Here is an 18,240-nt window from a genome sequence, read left to right on the forward strand (position 1 = left end):
CACAGACAGGCAGAGCTGCGGACTCGCGGCGGCTCTGCCTGAGACTCTCCTCCCTCCCCCCCCCCTCACAGACAGGCAGAGCTGCGGACCCGCGGCGGCTCTGCCTGAGACTCCTACTCCCCTCACAGACAGGCAGAGCTGCGGACCCGCGGCGGCTCTGCCTGAGACTCCTACTCCCCTCACAGACAGGCAGAGCTGCGGACCCGCGGCGGCTCTGCCTGAGTCTCTCCTCGCCCCCCCCACCCCCCGGCGAGACGCGGCCGCACCGGGCACCGGGCAGATACCTAATAAAGGCCCCCCCCCCTCCGGAAGTGCTGCGTGGGCAGAGGCAGTGTCGGCGGGGAAGGGGGGCAGCGTGTCATCGTCAGCGGGAGCTGGCTTGGTGCTGTGGGGAACGCAGCTCACTCTACTCCCCCCCCCCCCCCCGTTCCATGCCTCGGCCGAGGGAGGTCAGCAGGAGTGGCGGCAATTAAATTTTGAGGGCTGCCGCCGCCGCATGTCAGCGGGTGGGGGGAGCAGAGCTCGTTATGAGCTGCGGCGGCGGATACCCTCCATGATCCCTGGGCTCCTCTCCTCGACCCCGGCGGCGCTGAGTCAGCAGGACGCAGGAAAGCGGAGGTAGGGAGGAGAGAGGCTGCGCAGCATGTCAGCGGCCGTTAGGAGCGGCGGCTATCGCCGCCGCATATGTCATGGTGTGTGGGGGGTGTGGGGCTGGGTGGGGTGTGGGGGGTGATTAGGAGCGGCGCCGGCGGCATCTGATTTGTGGAGCGGGTGTGATGTCAGTGTTGGGGTCGGGCTGAGCCAGAACACAGCCCGGCCTCAACTGCCAGCACTGACGTCACATCCGTTTCATTTATGTCTCCACAATTCTTTTTTGCCCCATCACGAATGAGGTGCCACTAAGGAAGTTTCACTTCAAAAAGGGGATATGGGGGGACTGTAATAGGTAGCACTAATTCAGGGAAAGGTAAATTATATTAGACTTTACCAGGAGATGATGGGGGACATGACAGCTCCTGAAGGCTGCTGGTTGAAAGAGGAAAGGGATATGACCAGCCATGCAGGAGAAGGGGCAGGGAGAGACCAACAGCCAGGGGTCCTGGATCATACCATGAGGCCAGTGGAAAGTTATTTAAGCAACAGGCAGAGAGCAATGGGAAAGTAACATTGTTGCAATGTTACACTGCGTAGTGACAGGGAGAAATTCACAACTGGTTCCAGGACAAATGTGTTCTCAGAAATCGAAAACTACAGTACAATGTCACAATAACCATGCTACCATGACGAAGGAAATACATGGACACTACTATTTCAACAGGACTGCACTTTTACAACATGAAGCATTATCAAGCATGGTGCCCTGCTCACATTACGCCGTGTAAATCCAACGTAGGGCACATGGGGCTAATCCTTAGGCATAACTGCCAAGTGGGATAACGGTTACAGTCGCGGTGTGCTGCTGAATAAAGCACGCTGGCTGGGCACAGAGCTGCAGTGACAACCGCCATCATTGTACGTGTTATTCATTTCCGATTGGTAGGTCACTCGGTGCCTTCACGTCTCATACTAGAAATACTGCCAGCCAGGCTTCCTTACCAGTTACCACCCATTTCCGGGTGACATTGACAATAAAGTAGTAAAAAAAACAATCCAGCAGAAAATAAATGACACTTGAATCCTCTCTGAAATTACATGTGTCATGGACAGCTCACTCAGAACATATATTACTTGCAATGTTGTATATTTTCTTTAGTGGAGTCAGGTTCACCAGTGATCAAGACAGATAAAAGTAAAAAAAAAAACAAAAAAAAACACAAGATTAACGCAGATCCAAATTCACTAAAACCCAACATTTTCATCATTTTAAAGTAGATTTCATTTTATTCCCCCCCCCCCCTTTAATATGTGCATCAATACAATCCACACAATGATAAGTAATTTGCTAAGTTGCCGATCGATCCGTTCTCCTGTGATCAATCGGCGAAGATTCGGCTCCGGGGGTTCATTAAATGGCTGCAGAGGAGTATTCTGCAGTCAGTGGAACGCATATGCATATTAAATATGACAAAGTTCTGTGGGGAAGATCATGTGACCAGGCAGTCACTAGATGCAATTGGTGCACTGCTAGAGAGAGGGCAGGGCACAAAAGGGGTGTGCCTGAGACTGTTTCAGAAGAGGAAGGGGATGTGACTTTGTAAACGGTTGCTATAGAAAAAAAAATGCTTGATACATTATAACACATTACAAATGTCCTTCAGAGTTCTTTAAAAAAACGCTACAAGTATTTTCTCAGTACAGAACTGATTTTTTTTTTTTTTAAAAACCACCTAGGATAGTGCTTGGTCTGCAGCTTTAACCCTTTCTTGTTATCTCTATTATGGTGCATATAAGCCGGCACACCCTACAATGGTTATAGTATTTAATTGAAATTGTATTTTGTTTACTTACCTAATTTGGCCAAAGTTGTATGATAAACTTGCGTACCACATCAAGGTAAACCCAGATTAGGCAAGTCTTAACTTCTAATATAATTCACCTTTACGATGATCTCTGCTTCACTCTGTAGTTTTCACGCAGGAAGACTCTCTGACTTGCAAAACTTCAATATATTTTATACCTTGCCAGTTAGCAGATCCCCTGGGATTAGGGGGGTGAGGATCTTGAACCATTAGAAGTTGTTTCCCATCCTTTCAAAATTTCAAAACCAGTTCCAAGTGCTCGCGCCGAAAACAAACACTAGGACGCCAATGTGCGTGTGCGCAGTGTGCGTGCACAAGCGCGCCGGGGCGACCGGTGCTTCGCAACCTTGTTTGAATATGCCGCGCGACGGCCGGGTCACGTGAGCGGTTCGCCCAATGAGGGCGAACCAGTTCCGTGATGTGACAGCCGCGCCCCAGACACGCCCCGACACACCTCCCTGTCACCTTTGCCTGCAGAACAGAAATCTCCTGCTTGAGCCAACGCTCGCACGCTTACACTATGTCCGAGCCCTAATAAAGCCAAAATGAGATCTGAAAATAGTTTCTTTACTTACAATATATAAACCCCCAAAAAAGCCAAAATAAATATTCTACTGTACCTATAAGGGGGGCCCCTTATTGTTGAGAGTAATTTATTTTTTCCTGTTTTACCCCCCCCTCCCCCTCCCTCCTTCCTCCTCCCTCCCTCCCTCCCTCCTCCCTCCTCCCTCCTCCCTCCCTTATAGTCTGATTATCTTCTTTGGTGTGTTCACTCTTCTGTTCAGGTTATATAGTTGACATGTTTTTGTCTAACACTCCCAGACTATATTATGCTGGGTTTGAATTTATGCTCTTTAGCAACATAGACACATATATTTGTGGACATCCAACAATCAGATGTTCCAATATAGCATCGTTGTAGCTTTTCCTGAACATATCACAGTTTGTGTTTTTGTCTACTTTGTTGAGGACACAACAAACTGTTATTGATTCCATCTATTTATACACTGTGATTATATGTACAATACACCTGGTTGTATGTCTTTCTACTTGTAAGTAAACAAACTATTTTCATTTCTCATTTTGGCTTTATTGAATGTGGGGAACCCTATGGATATACCGTATTGTTTTTAGGGATCCCTCTACTGTTCGCTTCGCACCTACATAGATTCCCAGCGATGTTTTACATTGGTGGTTCTGTCTGTCACTAGAGATGGGGAACCAGTCCAATTCCGATTTCCCGGATCTTTCCCCAATTTGCCATTTAAAATCCGTTCCGCCGTGTCAAATCCGCAGATGGATTGTTACAGTTTCAATCCGTGCGGATTCATCCAAAACCGCCATTGGATACAATCCGCGGATTCGCCAATCTTAAAATCCGCCAGCGGGTTGCGGAATCCGCGGATGGATTATCAGCGTTCAAAAAGATCCGCAAAAGGCGAATCCCCATGTTTGAGACGGATCCGCTGAAATGCGCGGACCAAAGAAACCGGATCTGCGGCAGATCCAAATTTCGCCCCTCATTACCTGTCACTCCCCATGTCTGTAGTTTACAATTTTTATATTTCTTCCCAAAATGTTAAATGGGCTTCTGTTCTAAATATACATTAACCGCAACAGACATCAAAACATCACTCCTCGTTCTTTTCATCCAACTGAGCATTGCGAAATCCAACATAAACTGGGCTATTGGTAACTTGCTGTGTTCAATTCCAGGATCCAGTCTGAAATACCATCCTTATTGTAAATAAACAGTAGACAGAAAACCTGTTATGTGTGCCCACCATGGTTAATTCGGGTCAAATTGGGCAGGAAATAAGCAGCCTGCCTGGAGATAGCAGCATGGTTCTGCAAGGTCCCTAGCTATGTGATGGAAGACGCAGGAACTGACAGCAGGTAAGCAGCACTTGGTCAGCCTACACTAAGTCCTTTGTGTCTACCCAAGTACGGGTTCATTATTTAATTGTATATCTACTACTCAATTAGTTCAACAAATTAAAAAAATAAATCTATCAGCCTCCAGCAGCAAAGCACGATCCATTTGTCTGGTGTTTCTTAGTCTCTGAAACAGGGGTGCTCAAATACACCCCGTCACCACTCCAAAGCCTTTCTAACTAACGCAGTTAACTATATGGAAGAGTTTTCTAAATATTTGTATGGCAAATACAAGTGAAGACACATTTAAAGGTACAATCTACTATAAAATAAGAGGGGCGTGTTTCCCTTACCTTCTGAGAAGGCATTATCCCACATTCCTAAACCTAAGGGGGGGGGGGGGGGAGAATTTCCTTTGAAAATCAATGCGTCCTGGGATATAACAATATGAATGTTTTGATTGGGTTTTTTTGTAGCAAGCTGTACAATCCCAGCTGCGGTGCTACCATAATAAATATCCTCTATGTTTAAACGTGTATGTAGAGGGAGAAAGGGGGTGGCCCGGTATTAAAGGGGTTGCACCCCATATGGCCATCCCCTGACCTCACCAGAGAGACAAGGGGTTAACTGGACTGCGGTCCAGGGATGTGGTTTGCACCTTGTTATACCTTGAAAATGTATGTTCCCCTGTTCCCATGTTTCATTATAAGCCTGTATTTTAATGTTTTAAAGTGCATTTCTGTATCTCCAGTTCTGGAGGTCGCAGAGAGGTGATATTTGGCCAATATGTGGAGTCACTGTAGGCATTAAAAACTGGCAAAGGTCGACCCACTGAGCCCACCAGAATGGAACTTATTAATATGTGTAGATATTAAAGTGTATATGTATTTTATTTTGCATCTGTTCTGAAAATGCAGACGCCATCTGCTAGGGTAATAGGTCATGAAGGGCAGACGGCTGAGTAGCCTAAGCACGGTGATCAAAAAATGAACTGCCTTGATTGTTTACTCAAAGTCTAGAGATTAAGTATTAATCAACAAACTCTGCCAGTCTAATTGTTACCTGAGGGCGGAGAATCATCAAACTGGAGTAGTTTGTAAGTACTTAATTTAGTAAACTGATCGTTGCCCCTGATTTAATTATGGGGCATAATTCTTGGCATCCTCCTCTTCTTTTCTTCGGCCAGAAGGCCCGCAAGAAAGTCCAAGACTTTGTTTTTCTCTCCGAAGAGAGACGGTGACTAGCCGTGCATCACTGCGTCTCCTCCGCGCACACAAACACAAGGCAAGTGCTATGTGTAAAGTGGGTGCACTGCTACAGCGACCATAGCAGGACACCAAGTGCTGCGTGTCTGTCCTGGAGCACCCTAGCCCTGAGGGGCCTGGTGGGTTAAAAAAATTCCACCCCCCTTAGCCAGAAGGCCCAGGAACGGCGTGAATGAGAGAAATAAATCTGTAGAATAAAGGGTTAAATGCTGGGAACTGTTCCACGCACCATTGTGTAGCTGCGTTAGGGCATAACCTTGCCCACAGTGAGCCACACACACACAAACAGTACTGTACTAAGTACTAAGGTGAGTGTGTGTGTGTGCAGGCCTACGGCCGGGACCTTGCTCCTGATTACAACTCACACTCCGGTGAGGAGAGAGAGAGAGGAGAGAGAGAGAAGAGAGAGAGAGAAGAGAGAGATAGGGAGGAGAGAGACTTTTTTTTGGATGGCACTGACACGAAAGAAGTTTCACTTAAAAACATTATTACAGGATTGAAGCAGGGGGTCTCCGTAGCCGAACTGTGTTCATTTCAGCGCCGGGGACCCCCCTGCTTCCTGAAATACTTACCTCCATATGGGGTGTTGGTATCCCTGTGCAGTTTAAATGGCCTGGTCACGCTGGCCAATGGGAAGCCTCACCAGATGATGTCACAACTTCCTATTGGGCCGCATGACACCGAACATTTAAACGCTGCCATTATGTTAGGCACACAGTTTTTCTGACTGCAGAGATACCGGCACTCTGAGAGCAGGGGGTCCCGGGAGCTCTAATTAACACAGTTCCGCTCCAAAGACCCCCTGCTTCAATCCTGTCATTAAACAACAAAAAAAGGAAAACCATTGTGCTGATTTAAAGCAAAATGTAATTGTGAAATGAATACAAAGTGTACATTTGCTGTAGTGTTGTGAATAACTTGTACAATTATATAAATTGTCCACAGTGTGTCACTGCTGGGTTTAATTTACAAATGTGGCACAGTATTTGGTAGGAACAGTTCAACTAAGTGGCTAAAAAAACAAACCTCATTTTATTTTTTACTTTAACTTAGTATAATTAGCTTCCTTAGAAATATTTAATAACCCTTTATGCAATTGCCTTGCTTATTTCAATCTTGTGAGAAATAAATATGAATTGTCTTGTTAGGAATCTTTTTTTACCAAGCCTTTTAGCTACTGACGTCTATCTGATTAATGACATCACCAAAATTACTTCATAAACAAGAGGACAACCCTGAGCCAGCAATGCTAATGACGATATCATTTGTTTACCATGGAAATGTTAAAAGTTTTACAATTATTTTAAAATACTTAGACTTGTCCAAATGTGTGATATGAACATCACCAGACATTAAAAAAAAAAGTTATGGTGGGTTAAAAATAGGGGGGACAAACCCAATCCAGTGTACAGTAAATACAAATACTACTTGTGGTGTGTTTGCGTGTCTCAGACAGGTCTGCCACCCTGTCTACCCCCATTAACGCTTAGCTAACAGTGATTCCCCAGGGATTCTGGGTAATGACATGCAAATGAGCACAGTGCGTCACTCTTTACTTCTCATCCATGTTAACATGGGACCCCTATAAGCGTATGCCTGCCGCATTACACAGCTTTGCAGCTCAGCCTGGGTTAAAGAAGTTATGAGCATCAACGCTTAATATGAAGTTTGTTAAATACGTCACTACATGGTACTGGGTGAGACTTCCTTCCGGATCCCTCCTTCGCACGTCGCCTATCTTATTGTTGGCACTGTATTAAATCCTTCAGTGCATTGCTGTAGAGATCCCTCTGGCGCTGAAAGGGTTAAGGTCGCACCGTCCCAAGTCTGTTTAATTATTTATGCTCTGTATTAGCTTTGCGACTTGAAGCACAAACTGCCAGACGCACAAGAACGGAATATCAGGGCCGGCTTCATGGCGGTGCCGTCGGTGCAGTTGTCCCGCGGTTACAGAGGTGCCGCGTTCTTCCCAACAACAATTAAACGGATTGCCGGGGGAGAGCGCGAGGACTCTGTAACTCTCTCACTCCTCCTGCTACGTCCCTCGTCGTGGCGCCGCGACGTCACATGGCATCGCGGGACTAGACGTGACGTTGCCATGACAGCATGGCATTGTGATGCCACGTTGTCATGGCAACATGCCACCATTTGACGCCGCGGTACCGTGATGACGGGACGCTGAGGAGATGCCGCAGGTGAGAGGCCCAGCACGTCTCCGCACTGAACCCCGCGAACATCCCAGCCAGACTACAATGTACAATATAGACGTGTCGTGTTAGGAGCTAGTTAACGATTGAGGACGTCCTGCAGTTACCATGTTATAGCTAAAGCCACCAGGGCTGCGTTATAACGCCCAATAGCAGCCATTTGTCATCAGTATTTCTCCAACACAAACAAAAAAAATACTGGGTTATTTCACAACAAAGTGTTTGACCTAGGTCCGGGGAGGCCAACTCCAGTCCTCAAGGGCCACCAACAGGTCAGGCTTTCAGGATATCCCGGCTTCAGCACAGGTAGCTCAATCAGTCCCTGCTTCAGCACAGGTGGCTCAGTTTTTGACTGAGCCACCTGTGCTGAAGCAGGGATATCCTGAAAACCTGACCTGTTGGTGGCCCTTGAGGACTGGAGTTAGCCAGCTCTGATCTAGATGGAAAAGAAAAAAGTGAACCCAATCACTAAAGGGAAATTGCCCAGGGATTTAAACACGTTCACTGCAGGGAAGTCGACATTGTTGTCCACATTTTGGCGAGAGAAGTAACGGTGTTACTTATGCGGCCTAAATAAAAAACATCCTTCCCGGTGACTGCTTATATTTACTAGTTCATTCGAGAAGATATTTACACGAGCTGTACAAGTTCTCCTGTCAGAAGTCCGTGACGGCAAGGAGGCCTTTCTGTAAACCTAGTGATAAGCCACGGTGAAGAAAAACTGGCCGACGTTTCGGACAATCTAGAAAGGGAGCTTGACAAAGAACGAGATTGTCCGAAACGTCGCCCATTTTATTTATTTATTTTTGAATTGCTGATGGAATCAATTGTAACCTTTTACTATCACTGAGCAAGTGCTGCAGACTTTGTTTCTATAGATATTTTTTGGAGTCGGATGGTTATCCTGGCTCTTCCGTGTACACCACATAGGAAGCTAAGTATTGCTTGATTATATATATATATATAGTAACCCTGTAACCCTCCCTGACTGGCTCCTAAGGAGATTACATTGATGCGCAGTATTTGGCAACTCGGTATACTTGACCTCAATTCAAGGTGCTGGATTCAGGCGGCTGGACGATGAGATAGAAAGGGTGGGAATTATGGGCGCCAGGAACGTTTGTAGGACAACTCAGTCTTTATTCGGGTCCCCAGGCGCGGGGACACCTCACACACATACGACAAAGGCGTACGTTAGTTTACATACTGGTTGTTACTCATTGAAACAGTGTGTCCCTAAGTGCCCACGCTTAATATTGTAAGGGAGGTGCACTTACTTGGTTGCATTACTTGTATTGGAGCGGGCCACCTTCAGAGTAACATCTGTTGTACCCCGTCTACTTTGGGTCCTTACTGGGATCATACTCGGTTCTGAGCAGGTACCGATTATACTCCATTCCTGGTAGGAAACTGCCATTCCTCTGATTGAGAATACTTAGATGGATCCATCTGTAGGGCTGTTTCACTGACACCTGGGAACCCTCTGCATATGGCCCACTGTGGCGTGGCGGTCTCCCCCTCTGCATATGGCCCGCTGTGGCGGTCTCCCCTCTGCATATGGCCCGCTGTGGCGTGGCGGTCTCCCCTCTGCATATGACCCGCTGTGGCGTGGCTGTCTCCTCTGCATATGGCCCGCTGTGGCGTGGCTGTCTCCCCTCTGCATATGGCCCGCTGTGGTGTGGCTGTTTCCCCCTCTGCATATGGTCTGCTGTGGCGTGGCGGTCTCCATATCTGCATATGGCCCGCTGTGGCGTGGCTGTTTCCCCTCTGCATATGGCCGCTGTGGCGTGGCGGTCTCCCCCTCTGCATATGGCCCGCTGTGGTATGGCTGTCTCCCCCTCTGCATATGGCCCGCTGTGGCGTGGCTGTCTCCCCTCTGCATATGACCCGCTGTGGCGTGGCTGTCTCCCCTCTGCATATGGCCCGCTGTGGCGTGGCGGTCTCCCCTCTGCATATGACCCGCTGTGGCGTGGCTGTCTCCTCTGCATATGGCCCGCTGTGGCGTGGCGGTCTCCTCTGCATATGGCCCGCTGTGGCGTGGCTGTCTCCTCTGCATTTGGCCTGCTGTGGCTTGGCGGTCTCCCACTCTGCATATGGCCCGCTGTGGCGTGGCAGTCTCCCCTCTGCATATGGCCCGCTGTGGCGTGGCGGTCTCCCCTCTGCATATGGCCCGCTGTGGCGTGGCTGTCTCCCCTCTGCATATGGCCCGCTGTGGCGTGGCGGTCTCCCCTCTGCATATGGCCCGCTGTGGCGTGGCTGTCTCCCCTCTGCATATGGCCCGCTGTGGCGTGGCTGTCTCCCCTCTGCATATGGCCCGCTGTGGCGTGGCTGTCTCCCCTCTGCATATGGCCCGCTGTGGCGTGGCTGTCTCCCCTCTGCATATGGCCCGCTGTGGCGTGGCTGTCTCCCCTCTGCATATGGCCCGCTGTGGCAAATTCTGTAAAACAGGTGGAATGCAAAGCAGGACTTGAAGGTCAGAAGGAGATGGAGTGAGTGTTTTCTTAACCTTTGCTGCCAGAAGAGCATTCCGCGCAACAGGAACTCAATGTACTACAGCCGTCTCAGAAAGCAGATGGGTAATCTTATTTTAGATGACATTAAACACATTTTGTTTATAGCTCACTTTACAGTGATAACTTACACATACAGATGGCAGTAGTAGAGTTCAGAAACTTTCAAAACATCTGAAAATGTTGTCATTATCTCTTGGGGACAGCTGTGGTCACACTTTGCATTGACAAGGTGCTTAATGCTCTAATTTATTTAGTCACTCCAACTTAATTCTCAATGAACCCACTTAGCTATGTATGGTTCAACAAGAATCAGAAGTCGTGTGTGTGTGTGTGTGTGTGTGTGTGTGTATATATATATATATATATATATATATATATATATATATATATATATATATATATTCATTCCATATGCTGTGAAGCCACGTTTGCATGGCAGTAAAGCCTGTGAGCTTTATTCATTCCAATAGAGATGAATGACCCAGAGAAGTGACTTTATAGCATATTGAATACACGGCTCATGGTGCCTCTGCAGAACGGTTCTCTTAAGACCCATGGTATGAAGTATCTAGGTCTTGCAATGCAATTTAATGATGGAATCTTTTTGTGTTCTTGGTATAATTTTTGTGTTATATCAACCAAAAACAAACAGGCAACTGTCCTAATAAAGACAAAAGCGACGTTAATCACAGTTGAAGCGGCAATCCTGGCTGCATTGCTTGTTTTTGTTATAGTATTGAAGCAGGGAGGTTTCCGGAGCTGACCCCCATTCATTTCAGATCCAGGGACCCCATGCTTCCGAAGATAATTACCTCCGTATAGGATGCCGGTATCTTTGAAGGCAAGGATCTTGTGTGCCTAACATAATGGCGGTGTTTAAATGTCTTGCATCACGCGGTCCAATATGAAGCCCATGCGTTATCCGTTGCGGCTTCCTATCAGCCCATGTGTCCGGGACATTTAAACTTCACAGATACCAGCAGCACCTACCGAGGTAAGTATCTCTGGAAGCAGGGGGTCCCCGAAGCTGAAAGTAATGGTGTTCAGCTCCGCAGACCCCTTGCTTCAATCTAACAAAAAAAAAACAAACAAGAAATGCAACCTGGATTCAATCTGAGAGATAATATCTGTGGTGTGGTAGCATATATGTATTAGGCCTGGGACATAGTGCCTTTAACCAGTGCTGAGGCGCGCTGAGGCTCAGGGAAAGCGGTGCTTTCCCTGGCCTTACACAGCGCGCCATCAGGGGGAGGGCCGGGGGCAGGCCAGTGACGTCACGGAGCTGGTTCGCCCTCATTGGGCGAACCGCTCACGTGACCGGCCCTGCGCTCTGGCAAGTGGGGAAATTTCAAAACGCCGTCAGACACACTCTTCCCCAAGCGTCCTGACGCGTGCGCGAGCCCCTGCTAAAGCCGCTCTCATTGCGGCTGCAGGGGCTCAGTGCCGAGCAGCAGCGCGGCTCAGCGCATAAGCGCTGACCATGTCCCAGGCATTAAGGAACAATACCCCCAACCTTCTAGGGTGAGTGGCCATGCTAGTCATTTTTTCCATGAAGTCAAATAACAAACAGGGTGAGATCCACCTTCTCTCTCCTTTGTTATTATACCTCCAACTTAGTATTCTGCCTCTGACACATCTGCAGGTGATTTGTTTTCGCATGACTGTACTTTTGCAACCTGTGTGACATCACTTATAGACATGGCGCTACGTATTTAGAAAAGGAGGGGTTATACAGTACAAATAACTTACATGCCCTGAAACCATTATGCTGAGGAGCAGATTAAACATATCGACAACAGTTTTTTACATTCTTCATTAAATAATGTAGATAAAAAGAAAAGTGTCCAGAGGTTTCTTACAGCACAGGTAAAGTTATTGGGTAGCAATTTAGTAAACAAACCATACCTTGGCAGCACTTTTTAAATGCAGTTTGATGGTGTGTTATCTCAAAACTGTTTGGTCTTGCTGGCCGGTATAGATAACAACTAAACAAACATCATGTGTTTTGTCAATTTTTGGGATCTGTTGTCATATTTTTATTATTGCTTCCTTCATTGCTTAATGAAGGAAGAGATGGGAGTTATTTGCACTGAATGGGTGGGGCTCAGCAATAGTGTACAAAGCTTTAGTGAGTCAGAAATCGGTTTCTTTTTACAATAATGTACAGATTATTCATTTGTCAAAAATAGAAGACAGGTATGCTTAAGTAATAGGTACAGGGACGTCTCAGGAGGCCTTGTGTTCACAATACACTTTACTTTTGTTCAAACCTGCGGTGAGCTGTCTCTCGGTCATCAGGATCCCCCTGGTAACTGTATGTTTATACTTCTCTTATGGGACAAGCATCTGCTACTTATGGGAACCGTGAGTGCAAACTACTATACCATTGATATATATCGTATGTGTGTGTGTGTGTGTATGCATGTATATAAATATATATGTAGCTGGATGTCAAACCCTATATGTGTATATCAATATCCCAGTACTTTAGTGCACAGAATATTACACAGGGCTTATTTCTTTCCTTTATTTTGACCGTGATAGTTATTGGAAAACAGTCACTTATTTTTCAAGAAGTGAATCTCTATCCTGTGTTCATTTTGTAGCATTCAAGATTCTCCACTATTTCAGTCATTGGCAATGTGCACTAAAAAGTTGTGATGTTGTGCTTCAAGGCACACAGAAAATAATGATGTTAGAGAGAAAGGATGGGAAGTTTGTGAATATACTTCAAATAACAAAAGCTACATAGAGGGGAAAGGTAAATGACAGAAAACATAACACATTCCCCTAATTAAGTGTGAATTAAATATATATATATATATATATATATATATATATATATATATTATAATTCATGCCATTAGACCACTGGCTTCGTGTGTCTTCTTACTTAACAATGTATCACAAGACATCACTGAATGCCCAAAGTTGTTGTGTCACTCAAGCAGCCCCCGCTGACGTCACCAAGCAGCTCTCCCTCCCAACCCTGCGATCCTCTCTCGCTCTACAAACACCAGCAGTTTCTGGGATCGTTTCCCCGCTGTGACGTCACAATCAAAAGGGTGGCCCGGCTTGCGCCCCAGCCACTCAGAGCTAGGGAAGCGGGGCGCCAGCCAATGAGCGCCGAGCGGACAGTTCCGCGGGTACTGACGACCTTCAGGAGTCCAGCGATAAAAATGCAGAGATGACAGAGCGAGTGTTTTGTCGGCGACAGGTCCCAAGTACAGATCGCCGGGCGGGCAGCACCCCGGGACCGCAAGGACACAGCAGGCTGGAGTCCTCAGAAAGATCAGTAAGTGATCCGGGAGGTCAGATAGTGATCTGGGAGATCAGTAAGTGATCCGGGAGGTCAGAAAGTGTTCCGGGAGGTCAGATAGTGATCCGGGAGGTCAGATAGTGATCCGGGAGATCAGATAGTGATCCAGTAGGTCAGATAGTGATCCGGGAGATCAGAAAGTGTTCCGGGAGGTCAGATAGCGATCCGGGAGATCAGAAAGCGATCCGGGAGATCAGATAGTGATCCGGGAGGTTAGAAAGTGATCCGGGAGATCAGAAAGTGATCCGGGAGATCAGATAGGGACCCGGGAGATCTCGCTTATCTGCAGCTCTGGGGACAGCGCAGCGCAGCGCTGCTGTTTGTTTACAAGGAAACGGTTGCAGGAGTTTGAAAGCTCAGGGCTGCCAGTGCCGGCATCTGACTGCAGAGCAAACAGAAGGGAATCACGTGTTTAAGCAGCAGGCGCAGTGTGACAGGACACACTGCAGCAGTGCCACACTAACACACTGCAGCAGTGCCACACTGACACACTGCAGCAGTGCCACACTGACACACTGCAGCAGTGCCACACTGACACACTGCAGCAGTGCCACACTGACACACTGCAGCAGTGCCACACTGACACACTGCAGCAGTGCCACACTGACACACTGCAGCAGTGCCACACTGACACACTGCAGCAGTGCCACACTGACACACTGCAGCAGTGCCACACTGACACACTGCAGCAGTGCCACACTGACACACTGCAGGAGTGCCACACTGACACACTGCAGGAGTGCCACACTGACACACTGCAGCGGTGCCACACTGACACACTGCAGGGGTGCCACACTGACACACTGCAGGAGTGCCACACTGACACACTGCAGCAGTGCCACACTGACACACTGCAGCAGTGCCACACTGACACACTGCAGCAGTGCCACACTGACACACTGCAGCAGTGCCACACTGACACACTGCAGCAGTGCCACACTGACACACTGCAGCAGTGCCACACTGACACACTGCAGCAGTGCCACACTGACACACTGACACACTGCAGCAGTGCCACACTGCAGCAGTGCCACACTGGCACACTGCAGCAGTGCCACACTGCCACACTGCCACACTGAAGCAGTGCCACACTGACACACTGCAGCAGTGCCACACTGACACACTGCAGCAGTGCCACACTAACACACTGCAGCAGTGCCACACTGACAGGGGGGCATGCAACTAACGGGGAGTATGAAGTAACAATTACAGTTCTCCAAGTAGTACCCTTGCGCGCATACACACACACACACACTATATACTATATACAAAATAAAAAGCTGTATCTGTTAGTGATGTGTTTGTGTGTGTCTGGTCTCTGCAGGTTCCAGGCGGAGTCGCATTCCTGTTGCAGCTCATCTGTTCGCCAAGATAAGGCGACAAGGACGTGTTTCCCTGGCCTGGGAATTACCATGTTAGGATAAGTGCATTATAATCGCAGAGGAGCAGCACATTAAGGCACCCTCGCCTCCCCCACACCTGGAGAACCCCCCCCCCCCCTCTCGGCTGCTCTCATGTCTGGCTAGCCCCCTGCAGCCCTCGCCTGTGAGATCGGGGGGTGGCTGTGCCAGTGGGTTCAATGCCTGGAGATGTGACATGGTGCGACAGCTCCTCCCGCAGCCCGGACTACCAGTCCCAGAAACAATGCAAGAAAACCTCCTTCGCCTTCTACCAAGCGGTGCGGGACCGGCTGCCCGCCTGGGCGCTGGAGGACATGAGGACCATGGAGGCACTGCACTGGGAGGAAGGGGGCAAGGTCAGCGCCTACTCCCCCTCCGAGGCGCTGCTCTATGCCCTGGTGCATGACCACCAGCCCTACGCCCACTACCTGCTCAGCCACTTCCCCCAGGAGGCGCTGGCCATGCCCAGCAAAAACTTCAGCTGCTGCCAGTCCTCCGCCCCGCCGCACCTCACCATGGCCGTCCGGTACGACCGGGTAGCCATACTACGCGGGATACTGAGCGCGTTGCGGGGCTTCCCCGCGGGCAGCCGGGACGCCTACATCAACCGCAGGGGCTGCAACCACGTAGAAGGCGGCAAGAGCGCCGTGCACTTAGCATGCGAGCTGCAGAGGGCGCAGTGCCTGATGCTGCTGCTCGGGCAGTGGGCGTCCCCCTACGTGACAGACGGCAGTGGGGACACGCCCCTGGACAGCCTGCTGCAGCTCCTGGGAGGGAGCAGCCAGCACCAGGCGCGCCGCGCGCTGCTGCTCCTCTGCCTGGACTCCCTGCTGCTCTACATGCCCGGGGGGGTCCCAGCCAAGGCCCGCCGGCGGCTGCTGGAGGACAAGGGGCGGTGGCAGGGCGTGTTGGGGCCGGGCTTGTACCGCTGGCTCTCGGGCGCCGCTCCCGCGACACTTTTTACCCGCTCCATGCAGAGTTTGCTGGGCTCCCTCCCCCCGGAGAGGTTCCCGGAGGCGCTGGGAGAGCTCCCCCTGCCGGACTTCCTGACACCGCCGGCCCTGAGGTGGAACAGCTGAGAGGCGCAGGTAGCACGTGGCTGGTGTCTATCCCCACCGGACTACATTGCACAGTGGGGGCCTGTCATTTGGTGACCTGGATTGAAGTTTTCGCTGCAGTAGTATCACAGGTTTCTAGAACTAGAGCTCTTTGGTTGCTTTTGGGTTGAATGCACTCATTTTATACAGCAATCATTTATTAATGGTGAAATACAACCCTTTACAAAAACTCATTTTATGTAGAGATGCGCTACTAGATGTACAGTATCTTGACCCCCAGTGGTGGCTACCAGATTACTTGGCATAGCTCAATTAATTTACAGCGCACTCTTAACAATAACTAACCTCTACCTGGTGCTATGTACAGTAGATTGTTTAATGAAGTCACATTTGCCAATATTCTCTCTAAAAAAAACAAAAAACTTATTGTACCACCTCATAAGATATATATATATATATATATATATATATATATATATATATCCCCATTATGTGGGTGTCCCGTCCCCCCCCATCTAAAATAAATAGTTGATACTACACCTTTTTGTAAAATATAAATGGAGTCTCAGGATCAGACACATTTTGCACAGTTTATACAAGTTTGTATTATGCATCATGTTTGAAGAATGACATTGAGTGGTGTTAAAAATGTAAATGTACCAGATGCACTTTACACAGATGTGTGAGAAATGTATAAGAAGCTGTAGATATGCAATGTTGCGGAGATTGATCTCTACCTCAGATATTTGTATTGTTCTTGGCGGGTGGCATATATTTTGTCATCGTAAAGCTGATCAAAAGTAATATATAAAAGTACAACAACTGTCTCGCTGTTCTGTTTTTAATTCATGTTTGGATCAACCAATAGATCTGCTAAAACCTTTTTTTTGTTTGTTTCAAAACAGCCATAAATCCATTCAACACCGATTGCCATGAATATGCATAAAGAAATAATCACCGCAGGAGTTATGTTTTGCAAAAAAAATGCACCTGCTCATATCTTTCTCTGCTGGAGATCACAGCTCACAGCAATATACACACAGACAAAACACACGTGACAGTCCCATTTGGCTTACAAAAAAATAAAACACGTTTTATAGAAAGGACTTGGCAATGTAGTTACCCTTCTTAAACATTTACCCCAAAATAAGTGTCAACTTTTGTATAAAATTAAGTTCTCTTGAGCAGAGACTGAAATGCAAGTGGATCATCAAGTACACCGTTTTTCTTTTTTAAACCACCACATTTGTTACTGTTCATAGGATGGTACCATACAGGCCCCTATCCTTATCTTTGCACAACACTGGGGGGGAAAAAGGGAGGGGGGGGGGGGGGAAGACATCACACAAACAGAGGAGGAAACTAAAATTACTCCCACAGTTTAGTTTACCATGAGAACAAACCAATATTGATATAATTTGAAAATACTCCCAATTGTCTGCTGTTTACGCTCTCAATCATCAAGATTGAACCCCTCCAATATTGGATATTATTGGCTCCTTTTGGTGCTAGGGGCACCCTTAACGTGAGACCACAGGGCATTTGCTCTTTAAAATTGAAGAGAAATCCATTTTAGAATCCAATTGTACCTTTTCAGTATTATATATATAAAAAAAAAAAATCAACCACAACACTTAGTGTATCACTATTTAGAGCATCATACTATTTGTCCTAAAAAAAATAAAAAAATAAATGCACATTTTTGGGGATTGGACAGCACCTAGCAAAGGGCTAAAACAGCCCCTAAAACATTGTGCATATGCCAATTGATATTTTTATGTACGCCATATTTTTTAACCTTTATTTATTAGCAGGCTTTGTAACAATACAACGAGATGCATTTTCACATATACACAATTAGTAGAGTAGTAGAGACATACAAACAACAGAATGTATATATCATTGTGTACATACATCGGGTAAACTATAACACCTCTTTTCTTTTCTACTCCAGTTATTGCAACATAATATCAATGATCTAAATCAGGGGTGCGCAAGCTTTTGCTCCACGCCCCCTGCCTTTCGTCCCCTTGGTGCTCGCGCCCCCCTTCACTCAGTGTGGCGTCAAATGACGTACAGGGTCATGTGACGTCACATTGCTATGGCAACGCGCGTGACATCACGCCCCATGACCCTGCAGCGTC

The 18,240-nt window shown here is 47.7% G+C and overlaps 2 protein-coding genes across 2 annotated transcripts in view; one reads left to right on the forward strand and one right to left on the reverse strand.

Moving 5' to 3' along the window:
- Nucleotides 1-10,297, reverse strand: part of RCOR1 (REST corepressor 1) — a 112,800-nt gene extending 102,503 nt beyond the window's left edge. Inside the window, exon 1 of the mRNA XM_075615026.1 lies at nt 9,084-10,297. Coding sequence (XP_075471141.1) covers nt 9,084-9,093 — 10 coding nt within the window. The 5' untranslated portion in view covers nt 9,094-10,297. The remainder of the gene's footprint in view (nt 1-9,083) is intronic.
- A 3,163-nt stretch (nt 10,298-13,460) lies between these two features.
- On the forward strand, nt 13,461-16,923 carry ANKRD9 (ankyrin repeat domain 9). Its single transcript, XM_075615027.1, has 2 exons — nt 13,461-13,614; nt 14,963-16,923. The coding sequence occupies exon 2, from the start codon at nt 15,218-15,220 to the stop codon at nt 16,115-16,117; it is 900 nt and encodes a 299-aa protein (XP_075471142.1). The 5' UTR covers nt 13,461-13,614; nt 14,963-15,217; the 3' UTR covers nt 16,118-16,923.
- The last annotated feature ends 1,317 nt before the right edge of the window (nt 16,924-18,240 follow it).

The sequence above is a fragment of the Ascaphus truei genome, chromosome 9 (genome assembly GCF_040206685.1).
Source record: "Ascaphus truei isolate aAscTru1 chromosome 9, aAscTru1.hap1, whole genome shotgun sequence".
Lineage (NCBI taxonomy): Eukaryota > Metazoa > Chordata > Amphibia > Anura > Ascaphidae > Ascaphus > Ascaphus truei.

Bases quoted from the DNA above. Each gene is read 5' to 3' on its own strand.
- ANKRD9 (XM_075615027.1), top strand. From the start codon at position 15,218: ATGCCTGGAGATGTGACATGGTGCGACAGCTCCTCCCGCAGCCCGGAC.